The 20,811-nt window shown below is 47.3% G+C and overlaps 1 protein-coding gene and 2 long non-coding RNA genes across 4 annotated transcripts; 1 reads left to right on the top strand and 2 right to left on the bottom strand.

Moving 5' to 3' along the window:
- Window positions 1-1,656: 1,656 nt before the first annotated feature.
- On the bottom strand, window positions 1,657-5,076 carry LOC123125893 (uncharacterized). 2 transcript variants are annotated; one of them, XR_006461512.1, is made up of 5 exons: window positions 5,058-5,076; window positions 4,921-4,992; window positions 2,350-2,421; window positions 2,043-2,140; window positions 1,657-1,907 (listed from the first exon to the last, which is right to left on the bottom strand). It is a non-coding gene; the product is annotated as an uncharacterized lncRNA (long non-coding RNA). The 2 variants fall into 2 exon arrangements; XR_006461511.1 differs by lacking the exons at window positions 4,921-4,992; window positions 5,058-5,076 and having other exon boundaries at window positions 2,350-2,747.
- Window positions 5,077-7,744: 2,668 nt separating this feature from the next.
- Window positions 7,745-9,196, bottom strand: LOC123125894 (uncharacterized). Its single transcript, XR_006461513.1, has 3 exons — window positions 9,153-9,196; window positions 8,302-8,476; window positions 7,745-8,085 (listed from the first exon to the last, which is right to left on the bottom strand). It is a non-coding gene; the product is annotated as an uncharacterized lncRNA (long non-coding RNA).
- A 1,322-nt stretch (window positions 9,197-10,518) lies between these two features.
- Window positions 10,519-11,583, top strand: LOC123125895 (BTB/POZ and MATH domain-containing protein 1-like). The gene is made up of 2 exons (XM_044546337.1): window positions 10,519-10,700; window positions 10,899-11,583. Exons 1-2 carry the CDS (start codon window positions 10,519-10,521, stop codon window positions 11,581-11,583), a joined length of 867 nt encoding a protein of 288 aa, XP_044402272.1.
- The last annotated feature ends 9,228 nt before the right edge of the window (window positions 11,584-20,811 follow it).

Raw genomic sequence — 20,811 nt, forward strand, 5'->3', positions numbered from 1 at the left:
AACAGTGTTGGCGACTAATCCAGAACCCGGACTCTCTCTGTGCACGTGTACTAAGCGCAAAGTATTATCCAGAGGGGAATATTCTGAAGGCAGGCCCAAAGAAAGGCTCGTCGTTCACCTGGCAGAGTATTGTTGCAGGGATTCAAACCTTCAAAAGGGGATGCATATGGTGTGTGGGCACAGGAGCGCAAATAGATATATGGCAGGATCCATGGATCCCATCGAGCCCCTCGAGGAAAGTGATTACCCCCCGAGGAACGATCATGCTAAGATACGTGGAGGAACTGATAGATCCACACAACAGGCAATTGGACGAAGCCCTAATCAGAGATGTTTTCTCTCCCGTTGATGCATATAGGATCCTACAAATACCTCTTAATGTTCAGGCCATGGAGGATTTTATAGCATGGAATTACACGAGATCAGGGACATTTTCTGTCCGGTCAACTTACCATAGAGAGTTTGAACACTGTATGGCATCGCCTTGCGAGATCAGATGGGCAAGGGAATACTCAGGAGGATACAATATGGCAAGAAGTGTGGAATCTTAAAATCCCTGGGAAGATAAAATATTTTGCTTGGAAGGCACTAAATGGATCGCTACCCTGTTATGGAATTCTGGCCAACAGACATATCCCGCTAATCACACAGTGCCCGTTCTGCTCAGTGGGGTTGGAAGACATCCAGCACTGCCTGTTTACATGCAGGAGAGTGCAAGAACTATGGACAGACTTGGGGGTTCATAACACCATATTGGAGGCAGTTAGGCAGGACCGATCAGGATCAGTTACTATACAGATTCTCACTCGGGTACAGAGTGTATGTGAGGAACTGCCCAGGGCCGAATTAATTCTTGTGGCATCCTGGTATCTCTGGTGGCAGAGGCGCCAATATGTGAGAGGAGAAGAGATCCAAGCAGCTGATAAAACGGCCATATCAATAAGAGCGTTATCTACAATTTCCTCCGTGCGTACTCAAGCAAACTTGTGGAGAGGAAGCATGATCATATGTGGAAACGCCCGACTAGTGATGTAATAAAAGTGAATGTGGATGCAGCTTTCCTTCCTGACACTCTTTCAGAAGCAACAGGAGCTTTTGCTCGGGACAGCCGAGGGAACTTCATAGCAGCAGCCACATGGTATCTTCGTCAAATCACTAGCGTTGACACAGCTGAAACCTTGGCGATACACAATGGTCTATATTTGGCTGGCAGGATCGGATGCAATAAAGTACAAGTGGAGTCTGATAACAGCTTTGTGGTGCAATCCTTGCAATACCCAAATTCATATACGGGACCAAATGTAGCAACAACCTTTTCTATTATGAACAAAAGTGTAACACCAGCCTGGTTGTCAGAAATTAACTATAGTTAAAACCCACTAAATATGGTTGGATATAAATTAGAAAAGAAAACTTGTTTGTTTAAGAAATTAAAGCATGATTAAGAAGTTCCCTTATCTCTAATTGATGTGATCTCTACCACAGCAAGGCTTCTATGTCTGAATATTGAATATACAGTGTTTTACAGAGAGTTTATGTCAGAAACTGGTTCCCTAATTTTCTGATACTCCACCCACGTAAATATCGGGACTTGTAGCAAAGATATATATGTAGCACAACAAATAGCTCTCAAACTTGATAGATGCTTACCAAGGGACAAATGGGCAATGTCTTCACTTCTCTTGGCAGCATGAACATTCTTCGTATACAATATGTCTGTTTTGGATGCTTGCATCGTGGCTCCACCAATGGACACCCTACGGTTTACACCACCCATCGAGTGTCTAGGCGCCTTCTTTATACTTTGAGGCTTGGATGGACTTGGTTTTGAACCGTAGAGAGTTGAACACCGACCGTCCTTCTGCCCACCCCTCTGCCTCGAGGTGGATGCTGACTGCCCTCCATCCCTAGCCGATGAGAGAGAGTGGAGATGAGAAGCTAAGATGGGGTGAAGACGGTGGTGGATAGTATGTAAACAAACATTGCAAGTAATAGTATGAGAAATAATTGTAAAGAAAAAGGACAACCAAAAATCAATTTACCCGCACTTTACCAAATTTGGCAAAATACTCTTTGAAGTCCTCCCTTAAAACTATTTCTTTATGAAGCTTGTATGAAGCAGAATCTACATGATTCTATTCTGCAAGAGACACCACTCTTAAGGGAAATAAAATAAAATAGGAACTTAAGAGGTCATCAGGCAAGACATAAGAAAATAATGACTACCATGCAGCAAAAATAGCATCAAGACCAGGTGCGAGTTCACACACCCTTATGATGATCTGGTATAGTTCCTAGGGCTGAAATTAGGGAGGAAATTGCAGTAACATTAAACCTGAGCGTGCTTACCAATGAGGCGTTGATACAAACTGGATTCTGTCCTGGGCATCTCACTCTTCCAATAAGAAACGTAAAACCAACCTAGAATAGCATATCCGCATAGTCAGGGTAAGACCGGAATCCAAATGCAAGAGGATCAGCACATAACTTTATGCCCAAAAACAAACATGTCATCATTCTGTTGTTAGTATCAACTATGTGCAGATTATCATACAAGATTTCCATTACCCTGAACATTAGTACAAGAGACGAAAAGGAAACCTATAAACTAAGATTTCTAAAATAAACAGAAGAAGCTACTACTGTGCATCATATCCCACAATTAATTCATGATGCTAGCGAAGCTGTACAAGAGCCCAAAAAGAAACCTATAGTATTAAGTGCAGACTTCATCTGAATAGCCTTGCTTGTTCTGTTGGAAATATGCCCTAGAGGCAATAATAAATGGTTATTATTATATTTCTTTGTTCATGGTAATTGTCTATTATTCATGCTATAATTGTATTGTCCGGAAATCGTAATACATGTGTGAATACATAGACCACAATGTGTCCCTAGTAAGCCTCTAGTTAACTAGCTCGTTGATCAACAGATAGTCATGGTTTCCTGACTATGGACATTGGATGTCATTGATAACGGGATCACATCATTAGGAGAATGATGTGATGGACAAGACCCAATCCTAAGCATAGCATAAAAGATCGTGTAGTTTCGTTTGCTAGAGCTTTTCCAATGTCAAGTATCTTTTCCTTAGACCATGAGATCGTGCAACTCCCGGATACCGTAGGAGTGCTTTGGGTGTGCCAAACGTCACAACGTAACTGGGTGACTACAAAGGTGCACTACGGGTATCTCCGAAAGTGTCTGTTGGGTTGGCACAGATCGAGGCTGGGATTTGTCACTCCGTGTGACGGAGAGGTATCTCTGGGCCCACTCGGTAATGCATCATCATAATGAGCTCTATGTGACTAAGGCGTTAGTCACGGGATCATGCATTGCGGTATGAGTAAAGAGACTTGCCGGTAACGAGATTGAACAAGGTATTGGGATACCGACGATCGAATCTCGGGCAAGTAACATACCGATTGACAAAGGGAATTGCATACGGGATTGATTGAATCCTCGACATCGTGTTTCATCCGATGAGATCATCGTGGAACATGTGGGAGCCAACATGGGTATCCAGATCCCGCTGTTGGTTATTGATCGGAGAGGCTTCTCGGTCATGTCTGCATGTCTCCCGAACCCGTAGGGTCTACACACTTAAGGTTCGGTGACGCTAGGGTTGTAGAGATATGTATGTGGAAACCCGAAAGTTGTTCGGAGTCCCGGATGAGATCCCGGACGTCACGAGGAGTTCCGGAATGGTCCGGAGGTAAAGAATTATATATAGGAAGTCAAGTTTCGGCCACCGAGAAAGTTTCGGGGGTTACCGGTATTGTACCGGGACCACCGGAAGGGTCCCGGGGGTCCACCGGGTGGGGCCACCTATCCCGGAGGGCCCCGTGGGCTGAAGTGGGAAGGGAACCAGCCCCTAGTGGGCTGGGCGCCCCCCCATGGGCCTCCCCGCATGCGCCTAGGGTTGGGAACCCTAGGGTGGGGGGCTTCCCACTTGCCTTGGGGGGCAAGTCACCCCCCTGGCCGCCGCCCCCCCACCCTAGATGGGTTTGGTCGGCGCCCCCCCCCCTCCCAAGGGGGCCTATATAAAGGGAGGGGGAGGGAGGGCAGCAACACTACTGCCTTGGGCGCCTCCCTCCTCCCCTGCAACAGCTCTCTCTCTCGTATAAGCTCGGCGAAGCCCTGCCGGCATACTGCTACATCCACCACCACGCCGTCGTGCTGCTGGATCTCCATCAACCTCTCCTTCCCCCTTGCTGGATCAAGAAGGAGGAGACGTCGCTGCACCGTACGTGTGTTGAACGCGGAGGTGCCGTCCGTTCGGCACTCGGTCATCGGTGATTTGGATCACGGCGAGTACGACTCCGTCATCCACGTTCATTGGAACGCTTCCGCTCGTGATCTACAAGGGTATGTAGATGCACTCCTTTCCCCTCGTTGCTAGTATACTCCATAGATGCATCTTGGTGAACGTAGGAAAATTTTAAATTATGCTACGATTCCCAACATGTTCAGTGTTCCTAGTTATTGTGCGGACTTTAATCCTAATTTAACCGACCTCATCTGGGTCTCGAATCAAATGTACCACAGCTCAAAGAGCCGCAAATCTGAAGATATACTAATAAAGAGCCGCAGTTTTCTTTGCTTTAGTCTTCCGCCCTAAAATATAAAGCGCCCATTCAACCTGCAGGTTGCAGTTTCAAGTAATCACAAGGCAAAACAAGCACAAGAAAGTAGCCTGAACCCTACAAGCCAATTGTTTTCCTCACTTCTGAACCCACACTATGTTGGAAAATGTTCCGCATCACGAGTGCAGACGTATCAAACGGACCAGTCCAAACTCTAAGCATCAAAAAATTCAGTTTTGAACAATAGAACTCAAACGAAACAAAGCCGCGAGAAACCCAACGGTGCAGCCAGGAGCAAATCAAGAATCTCTAGGTGGTCGTTTTGAACACATACATACAAATAATAATGGCAGATTGATGATAAGCTACAAGCACCACTACAATTTGTACGCACTGCTTGGGTATCCTGCAAATAAAACAGAGGTAATAAATTCCTTATAGCTAATCACGTGAATATAGCAAATTGATTACCTGTGGTTTGATTCCATGTACTCTATCCAAAATAGATCAAATCTGCAGGACATCCTAGGCTATGAGTGGTCAGCTCTAGATGCTGTTGCTTGTGCTTTTGCACCAAAGGGGCCTGAAGAGCCCCATTGAAAGATCATGGATGTCGCCTAGGGGGGGTGAATAGGCACTTTAAAATAATTACGGTTGAGGCTTGAACAAATGCGGAATAAACCTAGCGGTTAATTTGACAAGCACAAAACCTACAACAACTAGGCTCACCTATGTGCACCAACAACTTATGCTAAGCAAGATAAACAACTAAGTGATAACAAGATATATGACAAGAAACAATATGGCTATCACAAAGTAAAGTGCATAAGTAAGGGTTCGGGTAAGAGATAATCGAGGCACGCGGAGACGACGATGTATCCCGAAGTTCACACCCTTGCGGATGCTAATCTCCGTTTGGAGCGGTGTGGAGGCACAATGCTCCCCAAGAAGCCACTAGGGCCACCGTAATCTCCTCACGCCCTCGCACAATGCAAGATGCCGTGATTCCACTAAGGGACCCTTGAGGGCGGTCACCGAACCCGTACAAATGGCAACCCTTGGGGGCAGTCACCGAACCCGTACACTTTGGCAACCCTTGGGGGCGGTCACCGGAACCCGTCAAATTGCTCGGGACGATCTCCACAACCTAATTGGAGACCCCGACGCTTGCCCGGAGCTTTACACCACAATGATTGAGCTCCGAACACCACCAACCGTCTAGGGCGCCCAAGCACCCAAGAGGAACAAGCTCAAGGGCACCAAGCACCCAAGAGTAATAAGCTTCTCAACTTGTAACTTCCACGTATCACTGTGGAGAACTCAAACTGATGCACCAAATGCAATGGCAAGGGCACACGGAGTGCCCAAGTCCTTCTCTCTCAAATCCCACCGAAGCAACTAATGCTAGGGAGGAAAAAGAGAGGAAGAACAAGAAGGAGAACACCAAGAACTCCAAGATCTAGATCCAAGGAGTTCCCCTCACAAAGAGGAGAAAGTGATCGGTGGAAATGTGGATCTAGATCTCCTCTCTCTTTTCCCTCAAAAACTAGCAAGAATCCATGGAGGGGTTGAGAGTTAGCAAGCTCGAAGAAGGTCAACAATGGTGGAAGAACACGAGCTCAACGGATGAGGTTCATTTGGGGAAGAAGACCTCCTTATATAGTGGGGGAAACAATCCAACCGTTACCCCCCACACCAGCCCCGCAGAGAGCGGTACTACCGCTTGGCCAGCTGGGCTCAGAGCGGTACTACCGCGGTGGTCAGGGCGGTACTACCGCATACGAGTGGTACTACGGCCCCCATTGCCGCGGCTAGTACCGTAAAACCCGACACGAAAAAGACCCCTCGAATCGAGGCGGTACTAGCACGAGACCGCAGCGGTACTACGGCTGGGGGCTACCAGCGGTACTACTGCTTGGAAACCAAAACTGCCATAACTTCTGCATATGAGCTCCGAATTGAGCAAACTCAAGCTTGTTGGATAGAGGAAGACGAGTAGCATCAAAACAGCGACTGATTATAGTAAGAAGAGGCAGGGGAGGTATGCCAACAAATAGAGGAGTGAAACCTCCAACCGAGAAGAACCGACATAACCTCCAACATCGAAAACATCATAGAAGATGCGAGTGAACTCCGTTTTCGATGAACTCGAGCTTGTCATCAAGATGACCATAAGCTCCAAAACTCACAAAGAGAAGAACCAAACAAGAACCAATAAAGATGATGCAAGCATGCAATGTTTTGAGCTCTCTATGAACGATACGATCAAGCTACTCATCGAGAGCCCCCCTTGATAGTACGGCAATCGATCCTATAACCCGGTCTCCCAACTACCATCATGAGACCGGTAAAATAGAAAACCTATCAAGGGCAAACCTTTGCCTTGCACATGGTCCACTTGAGCTAGATGATGACGATCTTGACTCCCTCAAGTTGGACCACCTTTCTTGGTTGCGTTGGCTCGATGAAGACTAGTTGATTGCTCCCCCATGCTCCACTATGGGTGAGCCACTCTTCCACACATCTTCACAAGTCCATTGTCACCACAATGGACGGCAAGCTTCAAGCATTTGATCTCTTCATGATGCTTCACTTGAACTTGCACACCGCAACATCTTCACAAGTCCATTGTCACCACAATGGACGGCAAGCTTCAAACATTTGATCTCTTCATGATGCTTCACTTGAACTTGCACACCGCAACCTAACCCCACAAAGAACTCTCACGAAGATCATGGGTTAGTACACAAAGCGTAATTGACAATGCTTACCACACCATGGGATCGCTTGATCCCTCTCGGTACATCTTCTACGCTTTGTGAGTTGATCAAGTTGATTCACTCTTGACTTAGTCTTGATCAACCATGAATCTTTTCAACTCTCTTCATTTGGATGATGTCTTGAAGATATACATGAATGATCACACAATCTTCTTCTCCAAGACATGCTTGCAATAAGCTCAACTCTCACATGACCAATCTTTGGATAATTCCTAACACCTTGGTCACCACATAAACTCCTTGAAACCAACACATGAACTTCAAGAAATGCCTATGGACAAATCCTTCAAATATAACTCAAGGCAACCATTAGTCCATAGAGATTGTCATGAATTACCAAAACCAAACATGGGGGCACCGCATGTTCTTTCACCCATCTCCCTTCAACAACCTCTGAATAGTAAAGAACATCATATAACAAGTAATTAGGAAAAAGATAGTCTAATCGAAATCAATTCGTTCGAATAACCATATGTGCATAGTGACAAAAGTATGTTTCACAGGGGGATTGCAAAGTATGTTGCAGCCTCAGAAGCAAGCTTCATGCGTTGCTGATGCTCAAAGTTGATGTATATATATTAACCCCACCGTCCCAATAAGGTGAATAAATCTGCGAAAGAAATAAACTTGGCTTAGACCCAAAAGTAAGCTAGCTTTAAATAAATCCTTACTGATGGCGCCAGTCATATAGGATTGCCCATAGCTTTTGCACTTTCTCTCTGCAATCAAATTCAATCACCATGACATAAATCAACAATATATACACTCCATTGCGAACATACAGAATGGGGAGAACCAAAACACCTTGATGTATTCATATTATCCATAAGTTGTAAGGATGGAGCTCCAAATGCAATAGCAAACATGAATCGTATTTCTTAACTGTGGTAAGACAAAAAATTTTGGGATGATTAAGACGAATTAGGAGGATGAACCTGGTGGGGGAGGGTGTCGTCCAGAGCGGTGCAGAGTGGTCACTGGAGGTCAGCCTCCCTCCTCAACTTCTTGGCGGACGAGGGCGGCTATGGATGGCGATGTATATGGTGAGCAGCCTCTGGCCTCCCCTGCTCCCCCATGATCCTGCTCGACGCCCGCGCTGCCCATTCACCGCTGCCATCGCTTGCCAAGTTGAGATTGAGTGAGAGAGAGAGAAAGAGAGAGAGAGGAAAAAAATAGTGGAGGGAAAGCTCAGAAACTGGTGCTCATACAAAGAAAAGCAATCGGATTATTGGATACATGTGGTTTTAGAAAAAGCAAAAATGTAATACATACAACATCCACTAAAAACTGTAACAAAGTTTGCTTGATTGATGCCAAACCTACTGTGAACTTCACGCTAGGCACAACAATATCCCCTCTATTTTTTTCAGTTCAGAGCAACACAAAATGAATTGTAAGGATGGAAACCTACTGTGAACTCGTTTTCTGATGGCTAGCAGCAACATAAAACAACAACCACTTATATAAACTGAACCAAAAAAGAAAATGATCCAGAACTGAACCAAAACGTCATGTTTCCGATTTCTGATATTTTTTCCTTCAATCTCCTGCAGACAGAAGAGCAGTATTGCACTAAAAATAAATAAACAAACTTGAGAATCTGAATACTACTGTAAGGCATAAGATGTCCTTGGCATAATTATAATAAAGAAGGGAAAAACTGAACCAAAATGTGGTGTGCACCTCACATCCTCAATGGATGCATGCACAAGATGCTGCTGCAGGTGATAGGTATTGTGAGCCACCTGGTGGTGGGGGTAGATAAGATTGGATGGGGGAAGCTCACCTCACGTCCAGGCGATGGCTGCTCCACCTCCTCTCCTCTCCTCTCCTCTGGCCGCTGTACCACCTAGAGAGAAGTGAAGAGAGAGACACGCAGGGGTCAGAGGAAGAAGAAGCCGCCTGCACATCACTCACTCACTCACGCATCACAGGAACAAGGAAGAAAACCAGAGGAAGAAGAAGAAGGAAGGGGATCTGACCTAGGCGCCATGGGTGGGGCTCGATTGCTAGGGTTTTGGGCGGCGGCTACAGGGTGGAAGGAGGTTGCTTCGTGGTGGAGGAGCCGAGCCGGCGGCGGTCCTCTGCTGGTCGACGCAGCCAAATCCATGAGATCCAAATCCTTCGCTTTCGCTCGACGCGCTAGGGGCGGCTACGTTGGCCTCCCCGCCTTGAGATCCAAATCCATCCCGTCACCTGTATTCCTCCCTCATCTGGCCATGGAGATCCGCTCATCCTCTCCCGCGAGTGGGGCGCCTTTGATGTGAGACCAAGTGCGGCGGCGAAGGGATGAAGGGCGGCGGAAGCGAAGGGATGAAGGCGGCGACGAACGAGGGCAGGGAGTCTAGCGTGCGAGTCGTTCTTGCTCGAGGGCATGCGACTTCGCTCGTACGTGCGGGTTTTTTTTTCGCTGGTTATTTTTCGTAGGTTTTTTTATCGCTGGTTAATCGTCGTAGATTTTTTCTTCGTTCTAAAGAGCGCGGGGGCTGGTGGAGGACTCGGTACGTGGTTTTTTTGGCTAGTGGCGGGTCAGCGTGAGGTGGGAGGAGGTATCAAAATAGGTACAAAAAAAAACCGGGTGAGGTGGGACGAAATAAACCTGGAACGGAGACTACCAACTGAGACATTAAGAGTAGAGATACTAGATAAAAAATGCTACAGTACAGGCACATTGTATAGGTTTTTACAGGTTGAGGACTGCGCGCTCTTCTAATTGGGCCCCCTAATTTTCACCAGTGGGCCCGTGCGTCTTAATCAATCCACAGCCAATCAATGTTAAGCAACCTGTAAAAACCCCGTATAAGTCCGTACGTCTAGCAAAGTCGATACTAGATAGATCAGGCAATATATATATATATATATATATATATATATATATATATATATATGTAAGCTCGTGCGTACGTATACGCATCAACCCGCGGCTCTACGCTTGTGAGCTAGCAGCCTAGCACCTAAGTGTGACTTTGGCGGAAGCATCTGCTTGCTAGCTTCGGGAGGCTAGCTTCTACATACATACTGATTTGCTGCGTGCTCTGGCGTCTTCTGATCGGAAAGCAATCAATCCAGACGCGAGTGCATCATCGACCTCGGCGGAAAAAAGTACGCAACGAGTCGGGGGCTTTCGCCAACGTCCTCCTCCTGGTCACGAGATGAAGACGTGCAAGACGGTGTCTACATGCACCCCACTGGAGGAGGCTCAAGGCACGCATGTGTTTGATATCTTGGCTTACAGCAAGCACAAGGGCATGGGCCACGGCGTGGACGACCTCATACGCTCAGGGGTTTTCTCCGTCGGCGGCCACGACTGGGTGATCTTCTTCTTCCCCGACGGGTATAAAGGACATGGCCTAGATTACATATCGGTTTTCCTCGTGCTTTCGAGCAACAACGCTAAAGTCTAGGCGTCCTGCGACATGAGGCTGGTGGACCGGTACACCGGATTCTCATCTTCAGTGCATAAAACAGGACCTAGGATTTTCGGTTCTCGTGATATTAGTAAGTTTGCTCCGCAGTCTAATTGTTTCATAAGGCATAGCGAGATCGAGGGATCCGCGTACCTTAGGGATGATCGATTGACGATCGAAGGCGTCATCACTGTTTTCAACAAGCCACATGTTACCGAAACAAAATCATTCCCTAAAATCGCCTGTTTTCAAGCATCTGACATGACTGAGCATGTTAGCAAGCTACTTGAAGAAAAGCAGGGATTTGATGTCAGCTTCATTGTCGAAGGAGAGACCATTGAAGCCCATAGGTTTGTTCTCGCTACGCGCTCGCCTGTTTTCAAAGCAGAGCTCTATGGGTCGATGCAGGAGGCGAGGCCGGGGCAATGCATAACAATCATGGACATGCAACCTGATGTTTTCAAGGCCCTGCTCCATTTCATCTATACGGACTGTTTGCCTAGCCGTGAGGATACCGAGATGGTCCGGCTTTTACTAGTGGTTGCGGATAGATATCCAATGGACAGGCTCAAGCTGGTTTGCCAAAGCATCCTTTGCGAGGATCTGAACAAGGACACCGTGGCAATCACATTGGCTTTAGCTGATCAACATAACTGCCACCAGCTTAAGAATGCTTGCCTTGAATTTATCGAATTATCAAATTTCACGAGTGCTCTGGTGGCTACACGACGGTTAAAGGATATCAAGAAGACTTGCCCATCTTTCATAGTGGACGAATTGGAGAAGAGAACAAAGAGTCGTAAAGCATGAGCAGCTACAAAAGGTAGTTCTGCTAAATTTCTCATACCAATTCGTCGAAGGAATGATCAGGCCATTGTTAGATGAATCTAAGAGTTGTTACGTAAATCCTGAAGTGATGTGGATGCCGACATGTTGTCAAACTATGTATAGCGCACTCTATCTTCTCGTAAGAAGAAATGGTTTTTATACAAGTTGATATATATGTAAGAATATTTATGTAAAAAAGAGAGGATATGGGTGGAAAATATTCATAAATTCGTTATCATTGACCGATTGACATAAAAGGGCCTTAATAAATTCCTGTGAATTTATCAAACCTGCACCACTGCACATTTAAAGTTTGACGACGAGCAAGCTCAATCGATTATTTTTTACGTCCATAATACGAGTAAACTGACTAGCACAAGGACTACATGCGCTGTCGCCACTAGTGACGACCAAACTCTAATTAAAGGGCGTATGTCGCCCACGCTTCTTGCTAAAAGATATATGAAAGTGTGCAAACGATTGGCTTGTTTGTATGGTTTTAGGGACAAATCATTCGTATCTTTTTGAAGTGCAATCGGTATGGAAGTAAACAATATTGTTTTTTTTACGGTGACTATGCCTTCGTGAACCATTTCATCCCGAAGGCTATGAAAACAGCTTAGTTTGAACAATTACAATTGCAAAGGTGGAGGAAGCGAATTAAATTCTCGCAGATGGATGAAACAACATAGCACTCCAGTCGCGGAGAAGGGCCTTATTCTCAATGCTGGTCAACAGTTAGACCATAGGATTAGATCAACCCGTCCAAAACTGAACCTTTTATTTCTCTCCAACTTCGTAACACTTGTTGTTAATCTTCTGCCAATTTTTTTTCTCTGTGTGTAACCTTTATTGAACATTTGAGTAACCAACTATAGCACTGAGATTAAAAGGTTTGTGGTTTTTGACTCTTTTTGAATAAACTATGTATAACGAACTCTATCTTCTCGTTAGAAAAACGGGTTTCTATACAATTTGATATGTAAGAATATTTATGTCAAACAATAATAGCATATGTTTTGGGTGGAAAATCATAAATTAGTTATCACTAGCTGATTGACAGAAAAGTTGTAATACATTCCCGCGAGTTTGTCAAACTTGCACCACCGCACATTTTAAAGTTTGATTGAGCCAAAGAAGTCTTTACAAAAATCACTACCGGACTGCCCCTCTAAGCCGACGGCCGCCGGCCGCCGGCATAGGCCCCAATGTCGTCGGCTTAGGTCTATGCCGACGGCCCCCGTCGGCATAACCCCATCGGCGTAGATCACGTCAGCGTAGATGTGTCCGACCGTCGGCATATGTAAGCCGTCGACATAGGCATATATGCCGACGGCGCCCGTACTGCCGTCGGCATATATGCACCGTCAGCAATGATTTTCACCTGATGGCAGCCGACGGCGCCGACAAACCACGGGCTGCCACGTGGCAGAGGCATGCCGTCGGCATACCTCTGCCACATGGCAGCCCCTGGGAGCTCCTGGCAGTAGAGATATGCCGACGGCACAGACGTCGGCATAGATGGATCTGGGCAATCCTGGGCATAGCTTGCCGTCAGCATAGATCTGTGTTGTTTTTTTATGTTTTGTCTGTTTTCTCTGTTTCAATTCATTTTGACAGCATTTCAAACCAGAAAATATGGGATTATGGGCATATACACAGAAATATGACCGATCATCATCAAGTTCATCATCTAAAGATACTCAAGATCATCATCATCATCGAAACATACTCAAGTTCATCATCTAAAGATCATCATCGGCGAAACTTCATGAACATAAGTATTGCAAGAAACTAACAAGAACATGATCATCGTCATCTAAAGAAACTAACAAGAACATGAGAAGTATGGCACGACGGCCACATGCATGGGTAACATCATCGACATCAGGCAAGACCACCGCCGCCAAAACCACCACTGCTAAGACCACCACCGCCAAAACCACCGCTGCCAAGACCGCCAACGCCAAGACCGGCACCACTCTGCCAGATCGGAGTGACCGGGGTCGACGAAGCAGGAGTCGAGCCATCGGTTCCCTACATGTTTGAGAAAAGATTTTAACGGTAAATATGATATGATAGTGTTGAATGAACGAGAACTAGTTTGCCAGTAGTTAGGCAAATGTACTAACCGGACTATCACTGCCTAGTGCCACCCATTCATCGAACGTGGGCACGTGTGGGGGTTCTCCCGGAGGTGGTGGTGGGGGTCCCATTTGTGGTGGATCCGTGCGGTTACTCCAAGACGCCAACATAGCCTGGATGTCAGTTAAACAAGCAAACTAGAAGGTCGGAAGGAATGAAAGTGCAAAAATTTAGCTTGGTTTTAAGAGGGCAAAACTAACCGTCATCATCTGACGGTTGTAATCATCGTTTGCCTTCACTCGTTGCAAGTACTCCCGCACATCGAGATTCCTATGCTCGACAAAGGCCTTATATGCCTACAAAATTTAGGTTGTTTCTAAGTGAACAATGTTGAAAATAAACTAAGAAAGTTTGAGAGAAAGAAGATAAAGGGGAAGTACTTACAGCATGCTGGCGGGCTAAGGGAGGCTGCGAACGCCCCGTACTCTCTAACGGGCTCGGGTTGGTAGCCCGAAGCCGTGTGTATGAGACCGAAGGAGTGATCAAGCCATCGAAACACGGATACCGGCCATGGGGCTTCCCCTGGATGGCCACCACCGCCGTGTCGTCGATCTGAGACTGGGCGACGTCAGGAGCATCCGGACCAGGATGCAACCTTTGAAACTGCTGAGTGTAAGACTCCAGGTGCTCCTCGTTCTTGCCGTAGTACTGGCTCTCGCCGGCCTTGCGATCACTCCGCTCGCGGGCCAGCTTCCACGACTCAATGTCTGAGAGCGGCCTCTTCAACTTGTCCTCCTACAACGTCGGCGCATAAGTTAGCCATACATAAGAACATGACGGTAAAAAGAAGAACAAAAATGCATCATGCATGTAGATATACCTTCATGGCCTTGAAGCTCCAGAGGTTCCTGTTTCCTTGGCCGTGTGTCCCGTCTTTTCCACGGTTAGCACGGGCCTTGCTGCTCTTGGCAGCAAACTCTCCATCCTCACCGAGCCACCTATACACCAAACTCGCCCATCCATCATCCTTTCCAAAGCACCAAGGAGGAATAACCTACATAATGGAAGCATGGCATGTGAGCACGAAACTATGATATTGACTGCTTATATGTTGGAATGAAAAGTCTCTAATATTACCTTCATGTACTGCTCCCTGTTCAAGGTAAGTCCTTGCTTCTGCGCTTCACTTTTGCTCATCTTTTGATGAAGGTAGGTGTGGTAGAAGTGCGAGACGGCAACCCAGCGCACCTCGTACTACAACTGACGAGCTTTCTTCTTCGTCGCAGCCAGCAAGACCACGTCGGCTCTGGCCTTGTGCTCGTCAAGAACTCTATAGAATTGCTGCAATAATGCATAAAACCATAAGCAAACAAAGCATGCGTTGAGTGATTGGATGATAAACTATGAACGAAACTGAAGACAAGTGATTCTGAAGAGAACTTACCCAAAATTTGGTGATCACGGCCCTAGCGGCCGTCCCGTGCTCTGCGTGGCTGGAAGCCTCGTAGTGGGCCCAGCTCGTGGCCAAAACCCGCATCTGCGGGTCCCTGTCTGGCCTCGGGCAGAATAGGCCCGGCCAAAACTCCTTCAACAGGACAGTGATAAGGCCGTTCGGTTTACGGCCCTGTCCGTGAAGGATTCAGTTCCTGCAAAAGAATCAAAGAATTACCATGTGTACACTAAGAAAATGTTGGCATGTGTTCAAAATATGATTGAGAGGCACTTACTCTGTCCCCTTGGGTTCAATGAGCCACTTGTTGGCCTCAATAGAAGGTGGTGTAGGTAGTTCTGCAATACCACGTAGCCACCCCTTCGGAGCATCCGACGGCAAGCCACCCCACAACTTGGGGTCAACCTCCTCTTCACCCTCCTCCTCACCCTCCCCTCCACCACCCTCCTCCTCGCCCTCCTCCTTGCACTCCTCCTCGCCCTCCTCCTCCTAAGGAACATACTCCTCCTCCTCAGACTCAGAAGGTGCCTCAGTATAGGAGGGCATCGAAGAAGACCCCCCCCTATTTCGGACACGGCCCGGGCTTTTTTGACCCCTGCCTCTCCCCCCACCTCCTCCTCCTCTACGGGCTCTCCCCCCACCTCCTCCTCCTCTAGGGGCTCTCCCCCCACCCCCTCCTCCTCTAGGGTCTCCTCCCCCGACCCCTCCACCTCCCTATGATTACTGGAAGTTATATCCCCTCTTTGGACTACTCACATGGCTTTCAACTTTTTCCTATGTGGATGATTACTGGAAGTTATATCGGTTTAGCATGATTGGTCATTGATCTTTGTTGAGCTTACGTTATATGTCTTGTGTAATCTGTTAACTGTTTGCTCCTTCTTGCGGCAGCATGAAACCTACAAGTATATCCTAAACCTTTCCTCAAATGGGTTTCACTCAAAATTATCGAGGTCAATTCTGATCGAAGAAAATTCTAGAAAGTAACTGAAGACTTGATTGTGAGACGCAGTTTAATCTCCAGATTGCAGGTTTCTCACTCTATGGTGCAACTAGCATCTCTGAATTCCAAATGTGTTTCCATTACTGGAGATCAATGGTACGATTAATAATCCCTGATGTGATAACATTAGGGCATATCTGATTAAGAATCCATGATCTGGTAACATAGAGTATTTTCAACAGAGTACTGTTTTCCAAATAGTTGCCAGTCTTCCCGTTCACGGTAAACCTTTTATTGGTCATTGAGTTTAATTTTGGAGCAGTCCTGGAGCAGGACATCATGATGACAAATGGAACAAATGCAGTGTCATTTTTAATTTTTTTGGAACACTGCAGCCTCGTAGAAAGTGGAATAGTTTCATTGTTTGTAGTCAATCTCGACTTCTTGAGTCGCTCACTGGACTAAATCTTGTATAGTTGCTCTTTGTATGAGCTTGTTTGGTTCAGCTGCACATGAATTGGATTAAATAGTGCGTTTTTTTATATATATTTTGAGGGAAAGTTGAAGGCTTGCAGAAACTTTGGAAAATTAACCAGCTTCATTTGGGCCATTATTGGCTGGGCTATCCGAAGTGCATTTGGGCCCATTTCTGACGCTCTTCCTTCCTGTCTTTCCCCAAAATCAACCGAGACCTCTGAATCTCCTTGCTTGTTGAAATCGGTTGCAGCGCGCGGGAGACGAGAGACGCTGTCGTCGTCGTCGTCTATATAGCCTCCCTCGCCTCGCCTCGCCATCCTCCCCTCTCCCATCCTTTCAGTTTCTTGTAGCCTCCTTCCCTCCACGCCCGAGTTCTTGCGACCTCTGAATCTCCTGCGTCTAAGCGTTCTTGCGACGACACTTCGACCGAGGCGAGATGGGGGACAAGCGGAAGGCCGCCGCCGACGACATCCCCGGGGCAGGGCAGCCGCCTCCGCGTGTAGCGCGGACGGAGACTATACCCGGCGACGACACCGCCGGTACTTTGGCGCAGGCTGCAGCCGGCCCCGGCACTTCTCAGGCGCCTGCAGGGGCAGGGCTGGGCTGACAGCGGCGAGTACACCAGGCTTCCTTTTCGGTGGAGGTGAGTGCCCAAGAAATCACCCAATCCCAAGAAAGGCGCCAATTTCTTTCTTTCTTTCTGGTCCGTGCGGTTTCTTGGTTCTTCATTGACGTCGGTGTTCGATTTCTTGGTTTCCCTTGTGTAATTCTGTTGCATCCCAAGACGAGAGTGAGGCGACTACAGTCGTCGATGGCATTGCCGAGACTTCGGAGCAGCCTGGAGGGTCGACGGCGACTGCAGCCGGCGGTTTGGAGGCGCTTCCAGGCCGCAGAGGCGCCCCTATCCAGTTCCGTAGAGGTGGGTGTGCCAATTTCCTTCTCTGTGGTCCGTGCGGTTTCTTGGTTCTTCATTGACGCCGGAGTTGGATTTCTTGGTTTCTTGTGTAATTCTGTTGCAGCCGGTGGGAGTGCGAGCGGCTATTGTTCGGTCTCCGGCGGCCAGAACCAGACCGCCAGACCCTGGCAGACGGGAACAGGGCAGCCGCACGGCGACTCCTACGGGGTAATCTAATTTGAGATGCACTAGTCAAGCAAGATTCATTGGTTGTTTGGGCTTCTTGTCCTGCCGCCATGAACTCACTGGTTTCTTCTTGGCTCTTTGCAATGTTCAGCAGTCTTCTTCACGGGCACCAAGCCCAGTCTCCAGCTACGCCGGTGCGCCTCGAGGGGAGCAGCAGTACCGGGCTGGGCTGGAAGCGCTGGATGCGAGGCTGCTGGCGGCGGAGAGGATTCTCAACAGACCTATTTCCATCTCGCCACGGGCTCCACGATGCAATTTTTGCGGAGAGCTCACCACGCTGGTTTTAGGCAAGGTGCCATTCTGCCTTACTTGCTTCTGCCATCATTTCTTGGGCGGCCCGCCTCCGCAGCACGCGCAGATCGGCAGCGCGCCTCCGAGTCCAGCCCCCCGCTACGGCGGTGCGCGTCAGGGGCCAGTGGCACTCCCTGCCAGTGAGCAGGAGTTCCAGGCTGACCTGGCAGATCTTGATGCCGAGCTGCTGGAGGTGACCAGGACTCTGAAGAATCTCAAGGTCGGGTCGGGCCCGATCTGGAAGGCTTGCGGCCGCCTCTCCGGCAGCAACAATGCGTGCGGTGTTTGCCGCCAGAGCCAGGGCGGCCCGCCGCCACCGCCGCCAGGTCTCAGCTAGCTCAAGCCTCCGTTCTCTCCTTCCTCGTCTCACATCGCTGAGCTCTGGGAGAATTCTTCTGAACTCTGGGAGCAGGCAGCGTAACTGCTGAGCCTTTTTCTGCTTTGCTCTGTTTTGACACAATAGAACAGAATGATTCCTCTGTGATGTGGCCAAATGTGGCAATGCATACATACATGCTTGAGTAGATCCATGAAACTATATACTACTTGTACTCCGACGTGTTTGACTGACTCGCTTTCAGTTCAACCAAACGAGTATTCAGAGCTTCCTTGCTATACTGACTGTCCACTTTAAGCTGATGGCCAATACATACTATTGAACCTCCATCCAGACTACAACTTTTTCCAACCTTTTTTTTTCTGAAAAATGCGGATTACCCCCGGCCTTTGCATCAAATGCACACAACCATTTTTCCAACCTAACACAAAAGTAGCGAAGACATGGAGCCCTGTTGCAGTGTCCAACGCAAAGAGTATTTATTCTAGTGATGTAAACGCGTCCATATGAAGTTATACTCAAATGGATGGGCAACCATCAACCGGTAGCACCTGCACTTGCAGAATTAAACAAGTTAGAACTTAATCCATCATGTCTAAACACGTCCATATGAAGGACATGGCAACATATGATTTTTGCGGAGGAAGAGTTACATGGTCTTACTATATGCCGAGGGGCTCCTGTTATCTCTCATATTTTGTTTGCGGATGATACGATGTTGTTTTTTGAAGCTTCGGGCCAACAAGCAAGTATTGTCAAAGGTTTGTTGAACACTTATATGTCGGCAACGTGTCAACTAATTAATCCATTAAAGTGTTCCATCCTGTTCTCTGATAATTGCTTGAGATCGGTGGCTATTGAGGTGAAAGACACGCTTGAGATTTCGCAACAAGATTTTTTAACCAAAATACTTGAGGTTATCAGTACCGGAAGGTAGAATTCAGAAGGGACAATTCGAGACCTTACAGGCCAGCCTGGCGAAGAGGCTGGTAGATTGGAGTGAGCAATATCTTTCCTCTAGTAATAAGGAAATTCTGATTAAGTCCATTGCTTAAGCCATTCCCACGTATATTATGAGTGTCTTCAAATTACCATCGTCATGATCTGACATTTATGATGAGACCGTATACTGGCGGGGGTGGAAAAAGGTAAGTGGAAGATGGCTTGGCTTAGCTGGCAGAAGATGATGCTCCCCAAGTCTATGGGTGGCATGTGGTTCAGGGATATGCGAGCATTTAACCAGGCTTTGTTGACGAAACAAGGCTTGTGTTTATTGGATACCCCTGAGAGCTTATGTGGGCGGTTGCTAAGGACAAAATATTTTCTCAATGGCAACTTGTTGGACACTGTATTTCCATCCAATACTTCTACGGTATGGAAGGGCATTGTGCATGGTTTGGAACTGTTGAAGCAAGGCATTATTTGGAGGGTGGTGATGGGTCTTTAATTAAAACTTGGCGGGACCCTTGGATACCGCGAGGCCATGACTTCCAGCCCATTACACCAAAGCGCAATTGTAGGTTTAAATGGGTGGCTGATTTCTTGGATGAACATGGTGCATGGAAACTTACAACGGCTATGTGCTCATTTTTGGGAGATGGATGTCAGGCAGATCATTAAAATTAGAACATCCTAGAAAAATAGACAAGACTTCTTAGCTTTGTTCCCGAAAAGTCGGGCTGTGTTTACAGTGAGGAGTGCCTACCGATTGGCTACCAGCAACACGAACATGGCGGGCGCAGGAGGGGCTTCGAGCAGTAATCCGACTGGGAGACGACCAGTTTGGCAGTGCATATGGGGGTCACATGTACCTCGAAAGATCAAGATTCTAGCATGGAAAGCTGCCTCTCGAGCATTAGCTACCAATGTTTGCAAGAAGTACATGCATAGTTCAAAAGGATCTGCGTACCCACTTTGTGGCAAAGAGAAAGAATCAACCTACCATGCCTTGATCGCATGTGAACATGCAAGAGAATTGTGGGAACGTATGAGAGAATGGTGGCCATTACCTAATGATTCCACGCTTATTGATACAGGGAATGAATGTCTAATAGACCTACTCGCTAGATGTGGACAGTATGAGCGGGACTGCACCATTATGCTAGTCTGGAGGATTTGGTCTTTGAACAGACAGTACACATGGGAAAGATGTCTCATCAGCTCAAGTATACGCTGATTATCTTCAAAGAACTGTCTAGGAGGTACAGTATAGAGGAGCTTATGAAAGGGAAGATGTCGGTGGTGGAAGTGAGGCCGAAAATAGAAAGAAAGGAAGTAGCAAAAACTTTGCCGTGGCCTGCGCCTTAGCGAATCGTGTTGCCCTGTCTGTGGACGGATATTTCTTAGGAGTGGACGGCACGGCGGCCGGCATGATCTTGAGACAACACGATGGTGGGGTTATCTTCAACGCACATTGATATTTTTTAATTGCAAAGACGCTCTTGAGGCGGGGTTGCATGCTATCATGCAAGGCATGGCATTGGCGT

This window comes from Triticum aestivum, chromosome 5D, assembly GCF_018294505.1.
Source record: "Triticum aestivum cultivar Chinese Spring chromosome 5D, IWGSC CS RefSeq v2.1, whole genome shotgun sequence".
Classification (NCBI taxonomy): domain Eukaryota; kingdom Viridiplantae; phylum Streptophyta; class Magnoliopsida; order Poales; family Poaceae; genus Triticum; species Triticum aestivum.

Bases quoted from the DNA above. Each gene is read 5' to 3' on its own strand.
- LOC123125895 (XM_044546337.1), top strand. From the start codon at position 10,519: ATGAAGACGTGCAAGACGGTGTCTACATGCACCCCACTGGAGGAGGCT. The intron at 10,701-10,898 runs GTATAAAGGACA...TTGTTTCATAAG, and splicing joins ATCTTCTTCTTCCCCGACGG to GCATAGCGAGATCGAGGGAT.